The sequence below is a fragment of the Sus scrofa genome, chromosome 1, assembly GCF_000003025.6.
Source record: "Sus scrofa isolate TJ Tabasco breed Duroc chromosome 1, Sscrofa11.1, whole genome shotgun sequence".
Taxonomy (NCBI): domain Eukaryota; kingdom Metazoa; phylum Chordata; class Mammalia; order Artiodactyla; family Suidae; genus Sus; species Sus scrofa.
In genome coordinates, this window is record NC_010443.5 from 268,215,508 (window position 1) to 268,237,566 (window position 22,059).

The window sequence follows — 22,059 nt, forward strand, 5'->3', positions numbered from 1 at the left end:
TTCACGGTCCGGACCCCGCCTCCTGACGTCAGCCAGCTATTGACCAATCGCGGCCGCCATCTGTCCAAAAAATGGCCGTCAGCGCCCAATCCAAGGCGAGTTACGCGGCCGCCACGCTTCTGAGGGGCGGAAGCGGCTGGGCGGTGGCCTTGTCAGGACGCCCCCGCGCATTCCGCTACAAAGTGTCGCCTTGTCCTACGCGACTTGTTGGGGACTCTCGGAGCCTTTGCTTGGCCTCCAGATTGGGAAGAAGGAGCCATGTGTTGGCCTCAGCTGTAGGCCTGCCTCGACGCAGCAACCAGGAAAGTCCATTCCTCTTTGTAGACCTCCCCCTCCCCAGCTAATAAAAACTTGCTAGCGTCCTTCCGGCTCTGTTTGAGATTGGATTCCAGGGATTAGAGGTTTCGGATTCCGGGGGCGTGGCTGGAGGGGCGGAGCCTGTGAGTATCCTGGAGATGATGCCTAGCAACGTCAGGGGTCTGGGCGGGGAGGCGGGTGAGAGAGCAGGCTCAGGCCCTGGGGTCTTCCTGGAAGGGGCCTCATGACAGACTCCAGAGAGGTGCGAGAAAGCTAAAGCAGAGGCAGAGGGTCGGGGTAGAAGAAACCGCGTCTGGGTTCGCAGGAAAGGTTTTAAGTAGGAGAGATAAACTCAGTTCGATTCAGGAAAGTCCCCGGCCGCTATGCAGAGAACAGAGGGCTTAGGACATGTAGCTGGTGGGGAGGTCAGAAGCGTGACCAGAGCGGGCATACAGGCAGAGATGGCATTGGCCCAGACGAGAGGATGAGAGAAGAGGAGGCATCTGAGAGAGCTTTAGAAAGTAGGATAGACAGGACTTCAGAACTGATGGGACATAGGTTCCTGGCTTGGGTGGTTGGCAGAGCAGGTGGACTCATGGTGGTGGGAAAGCCTGGGGCAGAAGTCAGGTGAGGTGCTCAGTTTGCCCTACTGCATGTGTGCCAGGGTCCCACAGGATATGCAAGAAGATGCTGCACCCCCAGGGCCTGCGGCTTGGGGCAGGGCCTGAGCAGCAGGCAGAGCTTTGGATGTCAGTAGCTGGAGGTAGGAGCTGAGGGAAACCAGGAGGAGAGCAGAGGACAGTATGAGCCTGAGACCCCTGGAGAGAGGTTAAGGGGAATGTGGCCAGCAGTGCCCACCAGACCCCAGATCCTGCCTCCTCCCAGGCCTCATTGTCCCCCCACCTCCTCCATCCTGTAAAATACTTGAGAAGAGTGTGAAAGTGGAGTGGGGGTTGTCTCTGAGGCCAACTCCGCTTGCTGTCGCTTGGTTCCAGGATGTTCTGGAGCTTGACCAGGCTCCCTCACAGCCCATCCCAAAGCCATGGGTGATTCCGGTCCCAAAGGGGATCCTACAGTACATCTTTGGGACCAGCCAGGTGTTCAGGAACTTCGATGATATAAAACCAAAGTCCACGGGGTTACCAGTGCTCCTCAAAATCAAGGAGTAGTGAGTACTACCTTGCCTCGGGGTCCCAGGTTCCTACCCTGCACAGCCACTGACATACTGTGCAGCCTTGGGCCAGTTACTCTCCCTCCCTGAACTTTAGCAAGCTCCACTGTGTAATAGGGCTCTTCCATTTCAGCAGAAAAAAGGCTGCTGGCCAGGATAAGCTCCAAGAATACCAGCCTCCCCTCCCTGGGTCTCTGCCTCTCCGTCTTGTTTCTCTACCCAAGTCCCCCTCCTCCCAAGTCACTCCCAGAGGCGCCAGCTGTGTGCCCTGGGCCAGTCCCAAGTCAAGGCCAGCCCCTGCGCCTATGCCCCTACCCCGCAGCTACCAACAAGGCCATCGGTGCTTGGAGCAAGAAGACTGGGAGGTGGCCGTGCTGTTCTTCTCCCGAGCCCTCCACCTGGACTCCCAGATGGTGAGGGGAACGGCCTGGGAGGGGGACGGCCCCCTCCCTGTGGCACCTGCAGGCCTCTCCTCTCAGAGCCACTAAGTCCCTGCTGGTCAAGCCTCAGGGCAGATTGTGGAGAGGGGAATGGCAGCCTGGGTCCCCTCTCCCTCAGATAGAGTTCTATGCCTTAAGAGCCGAGGCCTACATCCAGCTCTGCGACTTCTCCTCGGCCGCCCAGAACCTACGCATGGCCCACGCCTCCCAGCCAGACAACACCAACTACCTGGAGCGGCTCACCTTGGTGCTTTACCTGAAGGTGCCTGGGGCTGTCCCAGGCCCACACATGGGGCACCCACCTCACACCCCCGGCCCACTGGCTCTCCCCCCAGCTATGGGGGCTCTCCTTGTTCTGGAGACCAGCCCTGACTCCCTGGGGACCTCCTTGTCCCTGGGTCTGTGTCCCCATCTGCTGCCCCTCTCAGGATCTCTCCCACCTCCTGAGTTGGTTTGCCACCAGGGCTGAGTACAGTTTTGCAGCACTGTCCTTTGGAACTTTATGCAATGATGACAATGATCACTGGGCACTGTCCCACCTGGTGGCCCACTAGCCACATACGGTTGAGCCCTCAAAATGTGGTGATTGAGACCGAGCCGCTAATTTTTATTTTCATTTTATTTATTAGTTATTTTTTGCTTTTTAGGGCCCCATCCATAACATATGGCGGTCCCCAGGCTAGGGGTCAAATCAGAGCTACAGCTGCCAGCCTACACCAGAGCCACAGCAACGCCAGATCTGAGCCGCGTCTGTGACCTACACCACAGCTCACGGCAACGCCAGATCCTCAACCCACTGAGCAAGGCCTGGGATCAAACCCGCAACCTCATGGTTTCTAGTTGGATTCGTTTCTGCTGCACCATGATGGGAACTCCTAATTTTTATTATTTAAAAATTTTTTATTTGTTTCTTTTTGACCACATCCGCAGCATACAGAAGTTCCCAGGGCAGGGATCAAACCCCAGCCGAGGCAGCAAACTGAGCCACAGCAGTGACAATGCTGGATCCTGACCCACTGAGCCACCAGGGGGCCCCCAACTAATTTGTAAATTGTACTTCTGTCTCCCTTCCTTTCTTGGTCTGGCTGGCTGGCTTTCTTTCCTTCTTTCTCTATTTCTTTCTTTCTCTCGTTCTTTCTTTCTTCCTTTTTCTTTTTTGGCTGCCCCAAGGCATATGGAGTTCCCAGGCCAAGGATCAGATCTGAGCCATAGTCCTGACCTAAGACAAAGCTGCGAAAACAATGGATCCTTAACCCCCTGTGCCAGGCAGGGGATTGAACCTGTGTCCCAAAGTTCCTAAGACTCTGCTGATCCCATTGCGCCACAGCAGGAACTCCTATATTTCATTTTAATTAATTTAAATGGTACCCTTAGGAAGCAGGCATCTATTGCACCAGGCAGCACAGGCCTAGAGTCTAGAGGCTCTAAGCACTGAATAGGTAATAGGCCCCCCATTTGCAATGCAAAATAACAATAATATTAAATCGTAAAACACCAATAAAGTCCTGATTTTGTTTTTTTCATTTGACACTTTGGTGTCTTTGGGTTTGTTTGTTTTTTGGCTGGCTCCCAGGCCAGGGATCAAACCAGCACCACAGCAGCCACCAGAGCCCCTGCGGTGACAACTGCCAGGTCCCCAACCTACTGTGCCAGGAGGTTTTTAATGTCGATAATTATTCTACTCTGAAAAAGAAATATTCTAATTTATTTTTTAATTTTTTAATTTTTTGTCTTTTTGCCATTTCTAGGGCCGCTCCTACAGCATATGGAGGTTCCCAGACTAGGGGTTCAATCAGAGCTGTAGCCACCGGCCTATACCACAGCTCACCACAGCTCATGGCAACGCCAGATCCTTAACCCACTGAGCAAGGCCAGGGATCGAACCCACAATCTCATGGTTCCTAGTTGGATTTGTTAACCACTGTGCCACGACAGGAACTCCTGAAAAAGAATTATTCTTAAAACCAAACCACATGCTTAAACCTGTCTGTTTGGGAGTCCAGTCCTGCCATTTCCTGTGTGGCCTTGGAAAGGTTTCTTCACCCCTCTGAGCCTCAGTTCCTTCGCCTAAAAGGGGAATGTTAGCTAGTCCCAGTGAGAAAACAAATTCAGGTTCTTTTTTTTTTTTTTTTTCTTCTTTTCTAGGGCTGCACTCACGGCATGTGGAGGTTCCCAGGTTAGAGGTCAAATCAAAGCTGTAGCTGCTGGTCTACACCACAGCCACAGCCACGCGGGATCTGAGCCGTGTCTGTGACCTGCACCACAGCTCACGGCAGCACCAGATCCTTAACCCACTGAGTGAGGCCAGGGATCGAACCCGCATCCTCATGGATCCTAGTCAGATTCATTTCCACTGAACCACGACAGGAACTCCAAGTTCAGGTTCTTAACACAGGGCTCAGCACCCAGAGCCCCGGCCCAGCTGGAGCCTGTTACTCTTCGATCTGCTGTTCTTGTCCACCGCTCGGATGTTCTCCGTTTCTCTCAGTTCCTGTGTCTGTCCTGCCGTCTCTTTCTGTCTCTTGCTGTCTCTCCAGCTCTGTATCTCTCTCCATCTGTGTCTCTTAAAGTCTCCCCCAGATCTAAAGGGCTCTGGCCACCCCCCAACATATGGCTGCTGTCGGGCACCGGGGGGGGGGGCTGTCACCAGCAGAAGTGACTGCCCCCTGTGTCCCCAGGGCCAGTGCCTCTTCGAGCAATGTGCCTTTCTGGATGCCCTGTCTGTCTTCTCCCAGGCATCTGAGCTCCAGCCTGAGAAAGCCTGCTTCCGTTATCGATGGTGAGTGCCCCAGCCGCATCCATGCTGTACCCCCAGCAGCCCCTTCCTGCCCCTTCACCTTTGTCCTCTGCCCTCAGCATGGCCTGTCTCCTGGCCCTCAAACGGCATCACGAATGCTTGGCATTCGTCACCAAGGAGGTGAAACATGGCACCACCAATGCCGATGTCTACATCCTGCGAGCCAGGCTCTACAACTTCTTCCACAAGGTAGAGCAGGAGGGTGGGATGCAGGGTGCAAGGGGGGGCCTCTCCATCTGGGCCCCAAGATTATAGGAGGCGGCCAGGCTGTCAGCCAGCCTTGAAGCCACATTCCCCAGGTATGGGGGGCGGCTGTCCTTCCCAGGGAGAGGCCTGGACCAGCACTGACCACTCCCGCCCAGGCAGGTATCTGTCCCATTGTCACTCAGCCCTGACTCTGTGTCAGGCCTGCGCGGGGCCGGGAAGCCACAGGGGAAACACCTGTGCCTTCCTACCTGCGCAGAACTCACGGCCCAGGGGAGACGCCCCCTAGCGGATCATCCCACAAAGAATGACTCCACAGCCGTGTGAAGCACCATGAGGGGCACCCGGGCAGCCGTCAGATATGAGACTTGGGGTTTCAAGGGAGGAGGGACTGCAGGGATCAGAGAGCATCGGGGAGTCCCCGTTGTGGCTCAGTGGGTTCAGAACCATGAGGCTGCGGATTCGATCCCTGGCCTTGCTCAGTGGGTTAAGGATCCGGCATTGCTGTGAGCTGTGGTGTAGGTTGCAGAGGCAGCTTGGAGCCCTTGTGGCTGTGGCTGTGGCTGTGGTGTAGGTCAGCAGCTGTAGCTCTGCTTCAACCCCTAGCCTGGGAACCTCCATATGCCACAGGTGCGTCCATAAAAAAAAAAAGACAAAAAATAAATAAATCTAAAAAAGAGAGAGCATGGGGCAGGGTCTCATGCACTAAGGAGGACCCTGACTTCTTCGAGGGGGCAGCAGAAGGGCACTCCATGGGGCAGTGGGCCTTAGAAAGATGCTTCTGACCAGGGGAAGGGGCAAATCAGGTGCCGGAAGCCTAGGCGTCATCCATCGGGAGAGGAGGGGGGCTTGGGCAGGGGGGTCATGAGGGTGACAAGGAGGGGGCGAGTTCCACAGACCTTGGAAGCAGGACCAGAGGCTGACCGGGGGTGAGCTTGAGGGAAGGAGAAGCATCCAGAACAATGCCTGGTTTTCTGGCCTGGCCTGGGTACTTGGGATGGGAGTTGGGGGGCACAGGAGGGAGGAGGAAAGGGATGGGCTGGGTGTCCCTAGGGTGTTGACATCCCGAGCCTCCCAACTGGTGGGCTGGGCTTCTCTGTCCCACAGGTGAGTCAGTGGGAGCGTCTCCTTCAAAAGTAGGAGACTAGTAATTATTGACAATTATTGTTGATTGCTGGGATTTTTGCTGCTCCCCACGATGCACAGGCACGTTCCATGCACTGCACTCATGTTTCTCTGTAAGGCTGGCAGTAACCCTCTGCAATAGACACAATCTGTGTCCTCTTTTCACAGATGAGGAAACAGGTCCAGAGGGGCTGGGTGGCTTGCCCAACGTCACACAGCCAGGTCTCAGTGGTGCTGTCCTTGAACCCAAGTCCCCCTAGTCCAAAGCCCTGCCTCAGCCTCTGCCATCTTCCCCCTCCCGACTTCCACTCACACCGGGTGTCCACACTGCCTCACTCATCCTCCAACTCATGACCCTACAGGACATGGGGTGCTTGCTCAAACTGTTTGTTGACTGACTAACAGATCCCCTCACCCCAGTGGAAGGCAATTTGCCTGGGAGGGTTTTCTGCTCAGGCCTAAATCTGTTCTTGTTTAGAAGTTGTCTTGGGCTGGGAATTCCTGTCGTGGCTCAGAGGAAATGAATCTGACTAGCATCCGCGAGGACGCAGGTTCGATTCCTGGCCTCGCTCAGTGAGTTAAGGATCCAGCGTTGCCGTGAGCTGTGGCTTAGGTCACAGACGCAGCTCGGATCCCATGTTGCTGTGGCTGTGGTGTAGGCTGGCAGCTGTAGCTCCGATTGGACCCCTAGCCTGGGAACCTCCATAGGCCGTGAGTACGGCCTAAAAAGACAAAAAAAAAAAAAGGAAGTTGTCTTGGGCTTAAAGGCCAGGAGAGTGGGGGGCGGATGTACAGGGGAGACTAGAGACAGCGTGACAGTCATGGTCTGGAGACCACCTTGCCCCCACCGTGAGTGAGCCAAACAGAGGTCCTCCAAGGATGAAGCATCTGTCACCCCATTCTCGAGCAAAACCCACCAAGGCTGACCTGGCTCACCCGAGGTCACAGATGGCAAAGGGGCCAGAAGTGAAGGCGCCTGGGATGGGATTTTCTCACAATCCTCCCTTCCTCCTTCAAGATACAGAAAAGGCAGAAGGGCAATGTGGGGCCACTGAAGCTGGGTGCAGGTGCTGACCTGCCCAGAGAAAGGCCCCTCCAGGCCTGGAAGTCTGCCTCCCCACATGGAGCAGGCCATTCAGCTTGGCCTGTGCCCTCCCGAATGCCATCCCTGGTCCCTTGCAGCCCAAGCTCTGCTATCAAGACCTACACAGTGCCTTGCTCTTGGATCCCAAGCACCCACAGGCCAAGGTGCTGCTCAAGGTGATGGTGGGCCAGGCCCAGCAGGCCCGCCAAGATGCAGGGATCCTGGCCGTGCAGGGCAAGCTGCACCACGCACTGCACTGCATCAACTGTGCCATCGAGAACAACCCTTTGGACCCCGGCCTCTTCCTCTTCCGGTACTGGGTGGGGAGATGCTGGTCTTGGGTCCCAGGCCCTGCCTTGCCTCAGATGTGTTGTGTGAACGCAGGACAGCCCTCGCCCCTCCCCAGGTCTCCGGGGCCCTATCCAGCTGCTGGCAGTCTTTCCTTACTCCCCACTGGAGTCAGGGGATCCTGGGAGGTGGTCTCCGCTACTGCCCCTGGAGGAGGAGCAGGCAGTAGCAAGACTCCTGTTCCCCACCCCTGGCCTGCTGAACAGTTTATTCAGGAGGCTCAGCCCAGCTCAGTGGTTGAGGCTTGGATTTGAATTTGTGCCGGCGGGCCCCCACCCCTAACAAGGATCGACCAGCTCATTCCAGGCCATTTAACTTCCTTGAGCCTGGGTTTTTGCATATAAACAGTGGAGCTAAAACATCTGCCCTGTGTATAAAAGGTCTTACTCTAGAGACTGGCACATGCATGGCTCCCTAAAAGACAGAGGGAAACTATTTGGGCAAAAAGTCAAATTCCCAGTGACTAGCAGGCTATCTGAGTAGCAATCCAGGAGGCCCACGGGCCACCCCTAGTGCATGAGGTGGGAGGCCCCCCCATCTCCCCAAATCAGAGGGCCCAGAGCCGCAGTCCCTTGCATGGCCACCCGTAGGCGGTGGGGGCAATTTGGCCGTCCCTCCCTCCCGCTAGGGGCACCACGTACCGCCGGCTCCGGGAGTTCGACGCCGCCGTGGAGGACCTCCTGAAGGCGCTGGACATGATGACCGAGCACCAGGAAGACCTGATGCAGCAGGCGCAGCGTCAGCTGCTGCTGGCCTACAACGACTTCGCGGTGCACTGCTACCACCAGGGCGCCTACCAGGAGAGCGTGCAGCTGCTCAACAAGGCGCTCAAGGACGAGCAGCAGGAGAAAGGCCTCTACATCAACCGCGGCGGTGTGTGGGCCCCTCCCCCAACCCCCCCATTCTCCCCCCGTGAGCCGCTTGCCTCCCCACGGCCTGGGGTGGGCCCTGAGGGAGGGGGGAAGGAAAGAAGGCAAGAAGAACCATTTCAGACTCAGGGTCCCACTGACATCCTTTGGGAAGCATTGTCTTAGACCATCTGACGCCAGTCCTTCAAGAGGCTCGGATTCAGGCAACTGGAAAAAGGTGACCAGAGGCACGGAAAATCTCTGCAGGTGCCCCGAGCGCCCAGGCTGTTCTCGGCCGCTCGTTGCAGGCCCCACTCGCTGGGGGTGGAGCAGGCTGGGCTGAGCTCCTGGGCCCTGAGGTTGTGGACGCTCAGCCCCCGCCCCCGGTCCCCGGGCTCCAGATTGCTTCTTCCAGCTTGGCAACCTGACCTTTGCTGAGGCGGACTACCAGCAGGCGCTGGCACTGAGCCCGAAGGACGAGGGCGCCCACCTACGAATGGGCCTGCTGCAGGAGAAGCTGGGCTTCTGGGAGCAGAGGAGCAGGTGCGCGCGGACTGGGAGGGGGCGGGGCTGGGGCGGGGCGGACCGGGCCGTGGGCGGGGCCAGGAGGGTCGGATGCCACCGCCCCCTGGGATCCCTGGGTCAAGATGCCTCTGCTCTCCCAATTAAGTCTTCTAAATATCAATTTTTATTTTCCAAGTTTTCACTAAAAGTCCTTCCCCCCCCCTTTTTTTTTTTGTCTTTTTGCCATTTCTTGGGTCGCTCCCGCGGCATATGGAGGTTCCCAGGCTAGGGGTTGAATCGGAGCTGTAGCCACTGGCCTACGCCAGAGCCACAGCAACACGGGATCCGAGCAGCGTCTGCAACCTACACCGCAGCTCACGGCAACACCGGATTGTTTAACCCGCTGAGCAAGGCCAGGGACCGAACCCGCAACCTCATGGTTCCTAGTCGGATTCGTTAACCACTGCGCCACGACGGGAACTCCCCCTTTTTTCTGAATGTTGTTATTATAATAATTGTGCTTTTTATAAAAAACTTAAGTATTCATAACATACAACTCAGAACATGAAAGTTCCTTCTAATATCTACCTACCAACGCCTCCTCTATTCCCAAAGTTTGGTAGATTCCTCCAGATTGATTGCTCTGCATAAATTAGAAGTTATTGGAGTTCCTGTTGTGGCGCAGCAAAAGGAATCCAACTAGGAACCATGAGATTGTGGGTTCAATCCCTGGCCTCTCTCAGTGGGTTAAGGATCCGGCATTGCCGTGGGCTGTGGTGTAGGTTGCAAATGTGGCTGGGATCTGGTGTGGCTGTGGCTGTGGAGTAGGCCGGCAGCTGTAGCTCTGATTAGACTCCTAGCCTGGGAATCTCCGTGTGCCATGTGCCACAGGTGCAGCCCTAAAAAGCAAAAAAAAAAAAAAAAAAAAAAATTGTTATTTTTCAAAAGTGAGATCATGCTAAACTGATTTTTGACTTGTGACGTTACCTATAGGATTACCTCATTCTCTCTCTCTCTCTCTCTCTCTCTCTCTCTTTTTTTTTTTTTTTGTCTTTTTAGGGCTGCACCTGCAGCATATGGAGGTTCCCAGGCTAGGCGTTGAATCGAAGCTGTAGCCGCCAGCAATGCTGGCTGGATCCGAGCCGTGTCTTCGACCTACACCACAGCTCAGAAAAATGCCAGATCGACTGAACAAAACCAGGGAATGAACCCGCATCCTCGTGGATGCTAGTCCGGTTCGTTAACTGCTGAACCACGACGGGAACTCCCTCATTCTCTTTTGTCATTTGAAAAGTATCCCATTCTGTGGAGGTACCACAATTAATTTCTTTAGACCATAGTCTGCTGCTGAATATTGGTTCTGTTTTCAAAATTATAAATAATGCAGTCATGAGAACTAGGACATATGTTTTCATGCAGTCATACTAGTTATTCTGTAGTCAGATGGCTGGAAGTTAAACTGTTGGGTTAAAGAGTGTGAAAATTTAATGTTTTAAAAGATAATGCCCAACTATTCTCCAATAACACTGAACCAATATAAACGTTCCCCAGTAAAGTCTTGGTTTCCACAAACCTCCCTAGCACAGGGTATTAAGACTATTTTTCAATTTGCTAATCTGGTAGGCAAAAAACACTCTCTCGCAGTGGATGGACTTTGCTTGTTTAAATTGCTAGTGCACAGCAACATTTTTCACGTGTTATTGACCATTACGGCCGTGTCCAAATCTTTTGCCTGTTTTGCTACTAAATTGCTTATTAAAAATTTTTTTAAGTTGTTTGTTTGTGGTGTTTTTCCTGTTTTGTTTGTTTGTTTGTTTGTTTGTTTAGGGCTGCCTCCACAGCATATGGAAGTTCCCAGGCTGGGGGTCCAATTGGAGCTACAAATGCCAGCCTGTGCCACAGGCACAGCAATGCCACATCTGTGACCTACACCCCGGCTCACAGCTACGCCAGATCCTTTAACCCACTGAGCCAGGCCAGGTAGCGCACCTGCGTCCTCATGGATACTAGTTGGGCTGTTACCGCTGAGCCACAATGGGAACTCCCGTAAGAGTTCTTTGCAGGCTAGGAAAACCAGCTTATTATCTGCCTTATGTGCCAAATATATCTCCCCTGTGTACCATTTTCCTTTGTGATGTTTTTGCTCTTCAATAATGAGATTTAATGATAATCAAATTATGTTTTTCTTTTGTGGGCTGCACCCACAGCATATGGAAGTTCCCAGGCCAAGGATCAAATCTGAGCCGCAGCTGTGACCCATGCTGTAGCTGTGGCAACACAGGATTCTGTGGCACAGTGGGAACTCCCGATTTTTTCATTTTTAGCTGCTGCGTTTATGACATTCTCAGAAAGGCCTTCCCTACTCCAAGATCATAAAAATGTCTCCTTAGGTTGGGATTTTACACTAGCATTTAAGTGTGAGGTCCGTTAAGAGGGGTGTGGTGGCAGGGAACAGAGACCAGCCTGGTTTTCCCCAACTCCCCAGTGGGGTCCAGAAGCCTCCATCCCCCCACCAGGTGGCCCAGCTCAGAGCAACCTGTGCCCCCCTGTGTCCTGCAGGCAGTTCCAGAAGGCAGAGAAACACTTCTCAATGGCCATCCAGCACAATCCCCAGAAGCCCCAGTACTACCTGTACCGCGCCAGGAGCCGGCAGTTCACCCAGAACATTTTTGGGGCCCGCCAGGATGTTGCCACTGTTCTGCTCCTTGACCCCGAGCAGCCAAAGGTGTGTTCCAGCTGGGCCAGGAGGGTGGGCTCCAGAGTCAATGCCCCTGGCCACCTGAAGATACTCCCTGTCCCTAAAAGAAACCTGGTTGCCTAGCAGTGATAAGAGCTGCTAATCCTGGAGCACTTACTCTATGACAGGCACTATTCTTTTTTTTTTTTTTTTTTTTTTTTGGTCTTTTTAGGGGGTTCCCAGGCTAGGGGTCTAATTGGAGCTGCAGCTGCCAGCCTACACCACAGCCACGGCAACACCGGATCCCTAACCCACTGAGCAAGGCCAGGGATCGAACCTGCAACCTCATGGTTCCTAGTCGGATTCGTTAACCACTGAGCCACGACGGGAACTCCTGCCAGCCCCTATTCTAACTTCCTCAGCTTGCATCACCCTGTTCAACCCTCTTCACCTACTAGACAGGTAACATTATCATTGCCCCGCAGTTCAGAGGAAAGCGGATAAGGCTCAGAGAAGTCAGTGCCCTTGGGGAGGTCAGACCCTCATCTGACTGGCTCCAGAATCCTCGATCCGACTCACCATCAGCATCCCCTCCCCAAGTAATTCCTTTCTCATGATCTCCAGAAGGTTCCAAGGCAAGAGGGTCCAGCCCTATAAAACCAACAACCCCTTCTTCAGCCCTGAGAAGGGCCCCTGGCAGCGCAAGGCAGCGCCACACCACCTGCCCACCTCCTGGCCCACAGTTGCATCTGGTCACCCTCTCTCCCCGCAGCTGCTCCCGCTGATGACAAACCTTTTCCCGGGCATGTCAGTGGAGGAGGTGCTGGGGAGCCAGACGGCCCAGCTGGCCAGGCTGCAGCTGGAGCAGGTGGTGGAGCACAGCCTGCGGGCCAGGCCCTCCCAAGACATCATGGGGTAAGTTTCTCCAGCCAGGCCTGCAGGCTAGGTGCGGGGGAACAGCTGGGGTTGAGGGCATCTCTGACCCCAGTTGCCTTCTCAGACCACTGTCCAGTCCTGGGGAGGGTGGGGTAGATCAGGGTGGGGGGGGGCCTACCTAGCACTCTGGGGTCACGGCTTGGCAGGCAGCTCAAGGAGCGGGAATTAGAGCGCCGGAAAGCCCAGACCCTGCAGTTCTCGTGGAAGCTGGAGCAGCTTTCGCTTGAGGCCTCCAAGGAGCTGGAGGCCACTCGCCCGAGCCTGCGGGCAAAGCCAGAAGGCCCAGAGAAAGAGGCCAAGGCCCCTGCCCATGAGGAGAAAGAGGTGAGTGGCCCACATCTGGGGGGGGGCGGTCCAGGGTGGAGTGACCCCAAGGCAGGGCTGCTGAGGGATGCCAGCTGGCTGGAGGCTGGCTTCTGGCCCGGCTCTGCCACCCCTCAGTCATCACACAGCTGTGTGACTTGGGCTGGGGATATCTTGCTGCGAGGGGTGGATGGACCCAGGAAGGGGCACAGCTGGAGGGGGTGAGCGAGGCCTTCTCACACCTCATCCATGCTCACCTTCCTAAGTTCCTCTCTGGGCACTGGCCACCTGGGCCAGAATTTTCTTAATTCTTGACTTCATTTTTTTTTCCATTCACTTTTTTGTTTTCTTTTTTTTTTTTTTTTTTTTTGCTTTTTAGGGCCGTACCTGCGGCATATGGAGGTTCCAGGCTAGGGGTTGAATCAGAGCTGTAGCCACTGGCCTCTGCCACAGCCACAGCCACAGCCACAGCAATGCGGGATCTGAGCTGTGTCTGACCTACACTACAGCTCACGGCAACACTGGATCCTTAACCCACTGAGCAAGGCCAGGGATTGAACCTCATGGTTACTAGTTGGGTTTGTTTCCACTGCACCATAACGGGACCTCCTTGAATTCATTTTTAAAAACTTTCTATTGAATGGTGGAATTCTCTGGTGGCATAGCAGGTTAAGGATCCGGCGTTGTCACTGCTGTGGTGCAGGGTGGATCCCTGACCCGAGAGCTTCCACATGCCACAGGTGCAGCCAAAAAAAAAAAAAAAAAAAATTTAAAAAACAATAATAAATAGAAGCTTTTTATTGAATAGACTATAAATATAGAAAAGGACACAAATCATAAGTGAATTTTTGGATGAATTTTCGCAAACTGAATAACCCCATGACACCATTCACCAGATCAAGAAAGAACACATCCGGAGTTCCTGTTGTGGCTCAGTGAGTTACCAACCCGACTAGTATCCACGAGGATTCAGGTTCGATCCCTGGCCTCACTCAGTGGGTTAAGGATTCAGCGTTGCCGTGAGCTGTGCTGTAGGTCACAGACATGGCTCGGATCTGGTGTTGCTATGGCTGTGGTGTAGGCTGGCAACTACAGCTCTGATTCGACCCTTAGCCTGGGAACTTCCATATGCCGTGGGTGTGGCCCTCGAAAGCAAAACAAAAAAAAAAAAAAAAAAAAAAAGGAGAAAGAAAAGAAAAAAGAAAGAAGACATCCCTAGCTCTCCAGAAGCCCCTTGTGCCCCCTTCTAGGTCCCTGCGCTCAACCCAGCCCCTCCCCCAAGGCTGTCCTGATTCCTGCCACCATAGACACACCATAGACAGGAGCAGCTGTCCTTCACAACGGAGGATAAACCCGGAGCACCCCCTTGCCTCTGGCTCCTTTCACTAAGCCTCCACATTTGTGAGATGCCTCCACGTGGACCACTCCGGCTCAGTGCTGTAGACAGATCCACGCAGCCACCATGCCAGCTCTTTACTCACTTGACTGCTGAGGGACAGCAGGTCCATTTTTCTTCTTCTTTTTTTTTTTTAAGAGTCATAGCCATGGCATATGGAGGTTCCCAGGCTAGGGGTCTAATCAGAGCTGTAGCATCCGGCCTACACCACAACCACAGCAACGCAGGATCCGAGCCGAATCTGCGACCTACACCACAGCTCACGGCAACGCCAGATCCTTAACCCACTGAGTGAGGCCAGGGATGGAACCCACAACCTCATGGTTGCTACTTGGATTTATCGCTGTGCCACGATGGGAATTCTCCATTTGTCTTCAAAGGAGACCTTACACCATTGAAGTAAACAGAGTGCCAGCATCCCTTGCCAGAAATGAAAGGGAGACCTCTGCGTTTTCCTAGCTCCCATTAGAATACAAAAATACAGAGTTCCCATCATGGCTCGGTGGAAATTAATCTGACTGGCATCCATGAGGATGCAGTTCGATCCCTGGCCTTGCTCAATGGGTTAAGGATCTGGCGTTGCCGTGAGCTGTGGTGTAGGTCACAGACGTGGCTTGAATCCTACCTTGCTGGGGCTGTGGTGTAGGCCGGCAGCTAAGCTCCAATTCGATCCCTAGCCTGGGAACCTCCACATGCTGTGAGTGCAGCCAAAAAAAGACAAAAGACCCCCCCAATATATATATATATATATACCCACTCCCCCATCTCATCCCGTGCATCCTCCGAGGGTGCAGGTGTGACCAGTAGCCGAGAGCCTGGCTGTGGATCCCACAGACCTGGATCCCAAGGCTGCTTCCCTGCCTCTCCGCTGAGTGCCCAGGGCTGGCTGCTTAGGTGTTTCCTGGCCCATGAAATGGTGATAGCGGGAGCTCCCCCCACATGTGCGGGGAGATGAAGCTGGATGAGGCACATGAAGCACAGGGAAGCCCCTCAGTTTCTCACGAGCCATTCCCCAGGGTATAGCACTTCCCAGTTTACAGAAACCTGTCCCAACCCCTGAACTCATTTGCCTTTTGCGGGTAAGGAGACGGAGGCACAGGCAGCCTTTTTTTTTTTTTTTTTTTTTTTTTTTTGGTCTTTTTGCCATTTCTTGGGCCGCTCCCATGGCATATGGAGGTTCCCAGGCTAGGGGTCCAATCGGAGCTGTAGCCGCCAGCCTATGCCAGAGCCACAGCAATGCGGGATCCGAGCCATATCTGCGACCTACACCACAGCTCACGGCAACGCCGATCGTCAACCCACTGGGCAAGGCAGGGATCAAACCCGCAACCTCATGGTTCCTAGTTGGATTCGTTAACCACTGCACCACGACGGAACTCCCCAGGCAGCCTTTTGACCCAGCTTTTCCCACCGCACCACATCTGTCCAGCCTTGGTCAACCTCTCCGTGTCCCCATCCGGCCCAACCCTGTGCCCCTCGCGGAGCCCTAACCCAGCCTGTCTCTGGCCCTAGGTGAAGCTGGAGCCGGCCCCCAGCACGGGGAGGTCCCTGACCGACAGCTACATCAGCCAGACCTCTTCAGGCTCCACCAGGGGCTGTAAGTTACCCTGCTCCTGCCAGACCTGAGTGAGCCAAAGCAGGGGGGCAAAGGTCAGGGGTCAGAGACTCCCAGGCCTGGGTGTGAATTGGGCTCTGCTACTTATGGCTGTGACTGTGGATGGGGAGACCCATCCCCACTTTGGGGGTAGGGGGTGTGGGGGGCCCAGCACACAGCCCGGGAGTCCAGCTCTCACCATGGGGCTCTCCGCCGGGGCTGCCTTGCTCCAGCCTCCTTCCCTGCTCAGGCCTTTCCGTTTTCTCTCTGCCTCCCTGGTCTCTCCCTGAAATAAGCCCACAAAGCCTATGCCTGTCCAGGGGGCTTCCCCCGACCCCCAATTCTGCCAGGCGCCAGTGTGGACGGGACAAAAGTTAGAACCCAGGCAGGCATGCCGCTCTGAGTCCCGAGGGCAGCTGTGGGCCGGCCGGGGAGGGATGGAATTAGCAGCCACTCAGCAGATGTGCTGAGCATCCCAGGGCTAGACGCTGGTTACAAGCATGAATGGCACAGTCTGTGCCCCTGGGAGCCCTTGGTCCTGAAGGAAAGAGGGACACAGGTAAATAGATAAGCTGAATGGTCCAGACAACCCTGGAGTCCAGAGAGCTGGGGGTGCACTTAGCCCCCTTTGCAGGGTCAGGGAGGGCTTCCAGGACCCCAGGGAAGAGGGGCAGCCACATGGGGGAGGGGTGGAGAAGGGGAAGCTGGCAGGCAGGGCACCGGGCCCACAGAATGCAAAGGGCAAGGGGCGGCCAGCAGAGGCGAGGCCATGCCGGGGCTCAGCACCTCCCTCCCAGCTACGGCCCTGCCTCACCTACAGGGCACAGCTGGTCGGGAGGGCTGGGCTGGTCTGGTACCATCTGGCAGCCCTTCCCCTGGGCCATGCAATGCCTCCGGGACATAGGCAAAGGTGAGGCCTAGAAGCTTCCCTGGCCTGGAGCCGTCTGGGCAAGATGGCCTGACCGCTGCTCTTCCTTCCCAGTCAGGACCACATCCCCCTCAGAGACGGAGACATCCACGCTCAGCTGGGAATACAGGAGTACTTCAACCACTGCTGGGACCTCCTCTACCTCCTCGCTGCTAAGGACACAGGCCTCAGACTCGGAGGGCAACGGGGAAGACCTAAGCCTTAGCCGTAGCCCCAGAAAACCCCAGGCATCCCAGAGCCAGAGCCAGGGCCAGAGGCCCAGCAGTAGTGAGACTGCCCTGGTCCAGAGCAAAAGGCCCAGCATGACTGAGGCCGCCCAGGGCCAGAGAGAAAGGCCCAGCACGACTGAGGCCACCCAGGGCCAGAGCCAGAAGTCCAGCAGTAGTGAGGCTGCCCAGGTCCAGAGCCAGAGGTCCAGCAAGACTGAGACCCCCCAGAACCAGAGGCCCAGTGGGACCGAGGCTGCCCAGGGCCCAAGGCAAAAGCTCACAAAGACTAAGGCCACCCAGGGCTCAAGACAGAGGTTCAGAAAGGCCAAAGGTCCCCATGGCTGGAGCTGGGGACTCAGAAAGGCTGACCAGAGCTGGCGATTGATCCAGAGTCCCAGGAAGGCCTTCTATGACGCACACTGGAGCCTCTGCGACTCCGAGGCCACCCAGGGCCAGGGCCAGGGCCAGAGGCCCAGCACGTCCAAGGCTGCCCAGAATGAGAGCCGGAGCACAAGCTCAGGTTCCAGCAAGACTGAGGTCACATGGGGACTGATCCCAAGTCTCAGCAACAGTCAGACCGCTCGGGGCCTGAGACAGGACCCCGGCCCCGGCAGTTACTGAAGGGGCCGTTCGGCCCCCCTCACTTCTTGCTGGGGATGTGAGGGGGTCTACCCCGCCCCAACCGGCACTCAGGCAACCCCCTCCCGAGCAGTGAGAATCTTAGCCGACTTTCCTCTGGTCCCAGGGCTAAGTTTATTGTATCGGTTCCCTTCTTTTACAAAATGAAAAACTTGAAAAGCCCAGGCCAAGGGGCAGCTCGAGTCCCTCTGTGCATGGAGACAGAAGCCTCGGCCTGGCTTTCTGATACTGACACATAGGGTGTGGGGGGAGAGGGGAGGGGGTGCTGGGCCGGAGCAAGGCCAAGGGCAAGAGATGCAGGAGGAGGGAGCAGCCATGAGCCACCATCCCTGAGTTACAGTTCACATTTTAAGAAGGCTAAAAAAAAAAAAAAAAAAAAAAAAAAAAAAAAAAAAAAGAAGGCTCAGGCTGGAGGGCAAGGCTCGCTGAAGTTCTGGGGTGACCAGTGGTTTCCCTGAGGAAGGAAGCAAAGGCCAAGATGCCCACAGAACAGCTGCGAGGCCAGCGCCTGCCAAGAGCCCTCCTCATCTTCACGCGGTGCTCTGGGCCCCACGCTCCCCGAGGCTCAGGACAAGGGACCCTCCGGCAGAGGGCCCAGGGCTTTCCTGCCCGGCCCGGCCAGCTAGAGGAGGACCAGGAGGCCACCTGGAGAGTCAGAGGAAGAAGGCGATTCGGGAAGCCACTGTCTTGCAGCCATTGGAGGAAAAGAGCTGCTCGTCCTCAGGGAAGAAGGTGGTGCTGTCCAGCACAGCCTGGACGACCTCATCCCGTGGCTCCAGGCCCAGATGGGCCAGCTCGTTGAGCACACAGTGCCGCACGTGGTGTCGCTGGAGCGGTAGGAAGGGCACCAGGACGTCCAGGAGATGCTCTTCCATGATGCCCGAGCGCCAGAAGCCATCTGCAGGCGGGAGCAATGGGGAGAGGCTGTGCTTCCCGGGGAAAAGCTGGGCCCCGCCCCCAAAGGGAAGGAAGCGCGGGAACTCGCTGGGTTGTGTGTGTGTGTGTGTGTGTGTGTGTGTTTGGTTTTTCTGGCCACCCCCGAGGCACATGGAAGTTCCCCGGGCCAGGGACTGCATCCAAGCTGCAGCTGGGGCAACATGGGATCCACTGCACTGGGCTGGGGAGCGAACCCAGGGCCTCCACAGCGACCTAGGCGGCTGCAGTCAAGCTCCTAACCCACTGCACCACAGCGGGAACTCCAGGAATGCACTGGTCTTAATCCTTCAGTCACCTTCCGGGTGGTGGGCTCAGGGAGGCCTTCTGACAGCTCAGAGGGACAAAGCCTGGGCTCGCAGTACCAGGCAGCGGGCCGAGCATCACACCCTGGAAAGCCTGGCCCACCTCAGGGAGCACGGCCTGCCCCCAGGTGTGACCTGGGTAAGGCATCAGCCCTGATCCACCCAGGGGTGGGGTCCCCCGCCGAACTCACGGTGCGGGTTGTCCATCACAGCCTGGGAGACGACTGGCTCCAGCTCCTGCAGGCGGATCTCCTCGCGGTCCCGGCGGCTGCGCCACGCCTCCAGGGCCACCTGGTTGATCTGCTCGCCACCAGTGTTGCTAAAACCACGGGGGACGCAGACAGTGAGGGCAGGATGTGGCTCTTGCTTCCCCAGGGCCACCTAACTTGACCTGAGCCTGGAGGCCCGGCTCAGTGCCAGCAGGAGGCAAACCAACTGAAAACGCCACAGGAACCATTGCCTTCCCTGGAGCTTGTGTCCCTGACCGTGACCCCTGGAAATTTGCCTATACACACTCTGCCCTGAACAGTTTATAGGACACTTTTAGGTCCCTTAAAGGACTTTCCCTCCTCGTTCCACCTCGAGGAGGACAGTGGGGAATTAGGATTGGCCCCGCTGTTCAGAAGAGGAGATGGGAGCTCAGAGAGGGAAAGTGATTGGCCTGAGGAAACACAGCGAAGACTCTCAGAGGTGGGAATGAAACTCTAGCTTTGTTTCATTCCCACCTGTGTCCTCTGGGTCTCAAAAGAGGGAAAAACCTCTTAACCCAGCAGGGGTTCCACAAGGAAATGAGGTTTAAGAGACTGAGCCCAGAATGGGCTTTGAGAATGTCAAAGGGAAGCCAATGACCTTGAATGACAGAAGCACCAGTGAGCGTATGGAGGATGCTGGGAAAGTCCAAATGGGCCTTTGGGGAATGGTATTCTGCAGTGGGACCACAGGCCAAGACTGGATAGCTGAGGAGTTCCCATTGTTTCAGCAGAAACAAATCTGACTAGCATCCATGAGGACGCAGGTTCGATCCCTGGCCTTGCTCAGTGGGTTAAGAATCCGCGTTGCTGTGGCTGTGGTGTAGACCGGCAGCTACAGATCCAATTCTACCCCTCGTCTGGGACCTCCATGTGCCGCTGGTGCGGCCCTACCTAAAAATAAAAATAAATTAAAAAAGACTGGAGAGCTGAGACCTCTGAGAAGTGTCCCCGCAAAGCCAGCCCTACCTGATGAAGATGAAGATGGCTTTGCGGTAGTTGGTCCCATAGACAACCCAGGAGGAGCCCAAGAAAGGTCGCAGGACCTCTATCAGGCCTGGGGTCAGCTTGTCCATCTCATCGAAGAGGAAGAGGGAGCGGCTGCAGGCAGTGAGATTCCCCTGGATCCAGCTCTTGAGATCCTTCTGTGGGAGGCAGGCAAGAGCATGTGGGGGGCCTGGAGATGCTCCCCCGGCCTGGACTTCTTCCCAAGGCAAGAACTAATCTCCTTCCCAAGAAGACAGGTCTCCCAGAGAGCCCCAATCCCTTAATGAGACTGAGGGTGAAACTGTGGCCCAGAGAGGGGTAGAGACTTGCCCAAACTCGCACAGCAAGTTAGCAGGAGAACAGGGACTCAGACCCAGGCCTCACACCTGCCTGTTCAAGGCTCCTTCCCTGAAATCTACTGCTTTCAAGAAAAGGGATAGGCTCCTTCCTGCTTCCTGAACCTGCCCAACAGCGTTGACAGCTGAAACAGATCAGCCTGGAAGGTACCTTGCATTCAACAGCATCAAGAGTGATGTGAGCTAATATTTCCTGGGGGCTTACTCAAATTGAGGCTAAGTGCTTTACAGAGAGAGGATAATGCAGACAGACTGGCAAAGGTAAATGTTCAATAAAAAATACCTGCGAATCTGTAATGTCCCACACAACAACCCTAGCAGGTAGGTGCCATGACTGCTCCCCAGGAATTAAACCGAGAACTCCCTGCCAGATGGCACCATCCCAAGCTCTGTTCAGGATGGGTCCTGAGAGCTGAGGCTTCACCTGGCTGTGTGGCCTGGAGCGAGTAAGGGATTCCCCTCTCTGGGCTCAGGTCTCCCTCCCTTGGGTCTGGCACCCCACAGGACAATGGTCTAGGACGCCACCAGCCTACCTTGTAGCGCTCCATGTGGCTGGGGTGGGGGAAGTGGATGACGGGGGAAAAGTGATGCACATGGGGGCTGCGGAGGCCACCCCGGAAGAGGTAGTGTGCCAGCAGGGAGCTGACATAGGACTTGCCGTGCCCGTCCAGCCATGCAGAGAGAGGACCAGCGGCTTGGTGGGGGCTGGGTCCTGCACGAAAGCCTTCAGTGCCTTCACCACCAGCGCCCTGGCCAAGTGCTGGCCCGCCAGGTGCTGGGCCAGGTCACACTCCAGACCTAGGACCACAAGAAGGACAGTATCAGAGCTGAGGACACACGCCCACCACGGAAGAGGTTCAGGAGGCAAACCACGTCTGGAACCTGGTCTAAGGATCCGCGTGTTCTGGGACAGTTTTACGAGCGGTCTGCGGAAAGGGAGAGTGGCCCTTGGATTCTCTGGTCATAGGAGCGACCCTCAGGCCTGACTCAGCTCGGCAGCGCCCCCATCAGGTGGCCCTCTGGATTGCGTTCGGACCTAAGGGGGTGCGAGCTGTCAAGAGAATCGCCTCCAAATCCCTGCCCATCTCCAAGGCAGGCTTCTCCCTTGACAGCCAGTCCAGTGTGGAGGCATAAACGCCCCCCACCCCTGCCAAGGCCCAGCTGTCAAAAGACCCTCTCCATCCTGGCAGGACTGTGCCTAGACCCCAGATAGGCATCCCCAAACCCTTGTCCCAAGCCCCGTGCCCTAAGCTCCCAGGGTCCCTCAACGTCAGGCCCACTTCCGGCCTTGGCCGCCCGTAAGTTTGGGGGTCCTGCCCCCCGTTCTCTCCTCCAGGTCCGGCCCCGGAGCAACCCTGGGTTCCGAGAGCTCCCCGGTCTACCAGCTCCCCCAGTTCAGGCTCCCGAGGCTCCTCACCCTGGAAGTCTGGCCGGAAGTCACATTCACAGAAGGTGCCGAAGTTGCAGCGCAGCGATGTCAGGTCCCAGGAGGCGGCCGCGGCCGAGACCAGCCCAAGCAGCCCGAGGAGCGAACTCCAGAGGCTGCAGCCGCACGTCGCAGCCGCCATCCGGGTGAGGCCGGAGCTGGGTCTGAGGCCGCCAACTGCCTCGTTCGAGAACTACAACTCCCGACGTGCATCGCTCTGCGGCAGCCACCGTCTGTAGCCTACAACTCCCGACTCCCCTCTCTCCCCTCTCAAAGGCCCGCCCCTTGGTCGTCCCGCTGCAGG

General features: G+C 56.0%; 2 protein-coding genes across 4 annotated transcripts; one reads left to right on the forward strand and one right to left on the reverse strand.

Moving 5' to 3' along the window:
• TTC16 (tetratricopeptide repeat domain 16) lies at window positions 52-17,668 on the forward strand. Of its 3 annotated transcripts, none has more exons than XM_021069318.1 (14): window positions 52-302; window positions 1,293-1,465; window positions 1,791-1,881; window positions 2,027-2,170; window positions 4,587-4,687; window positions 4,765-4,894; window positions 7,217-7,431; window positions 8,095-8,339; window positions 8,716-8,857; window positions 11,378-11,543; window positions 12,268-12,410; window positions 12,578-12,755; window positions 15,643-15,727; window positions 16,707-17,668. In XM_021069318.1, the coding sequence occupies exons 1-14, from the start codon at window positions 72-74 to the stop codon at window positions 17,480-17,482; spliced, it is 2,820 nt and encodes a 939-aa protein (XP_020924977.1). In that variant the 5' UTR covers window positions 52-71; the 3' UTR covers window positions 17,483-17,668. The 3 variants fall into 3 exon arrangements, with proteins under 3 accessions (XP_020924977.1, XP_020924996.1, XP_020924986.1); XM_021069327.1 differs by lacking the exon at window positions 52-302 and adding an exon at window positions 491-559; XM_021069337.1 differs by lacking the exons at window positions 1,293-1,465; window positions 1,791-1,881; window positions 2,027-2,170.
• On the reverse strand, window positions 17,596-21,971 carry TOR2A (torsin family 2 member A). The gene is given in 6 exon segments (XM_021069354.1): window positions 17,596-18,398; window positions 18,930-19,057; window positions 19,956-20,131; window positions 20,863-20,990; window positions 20,993-21,127; window positions 21,747-21,971. Coding segments are annotated over 6 exon segments (963 nt in total). The 5' UTR covers window positions 21,898-21,971; the 3' UTR covers window positions 17,596-18,153.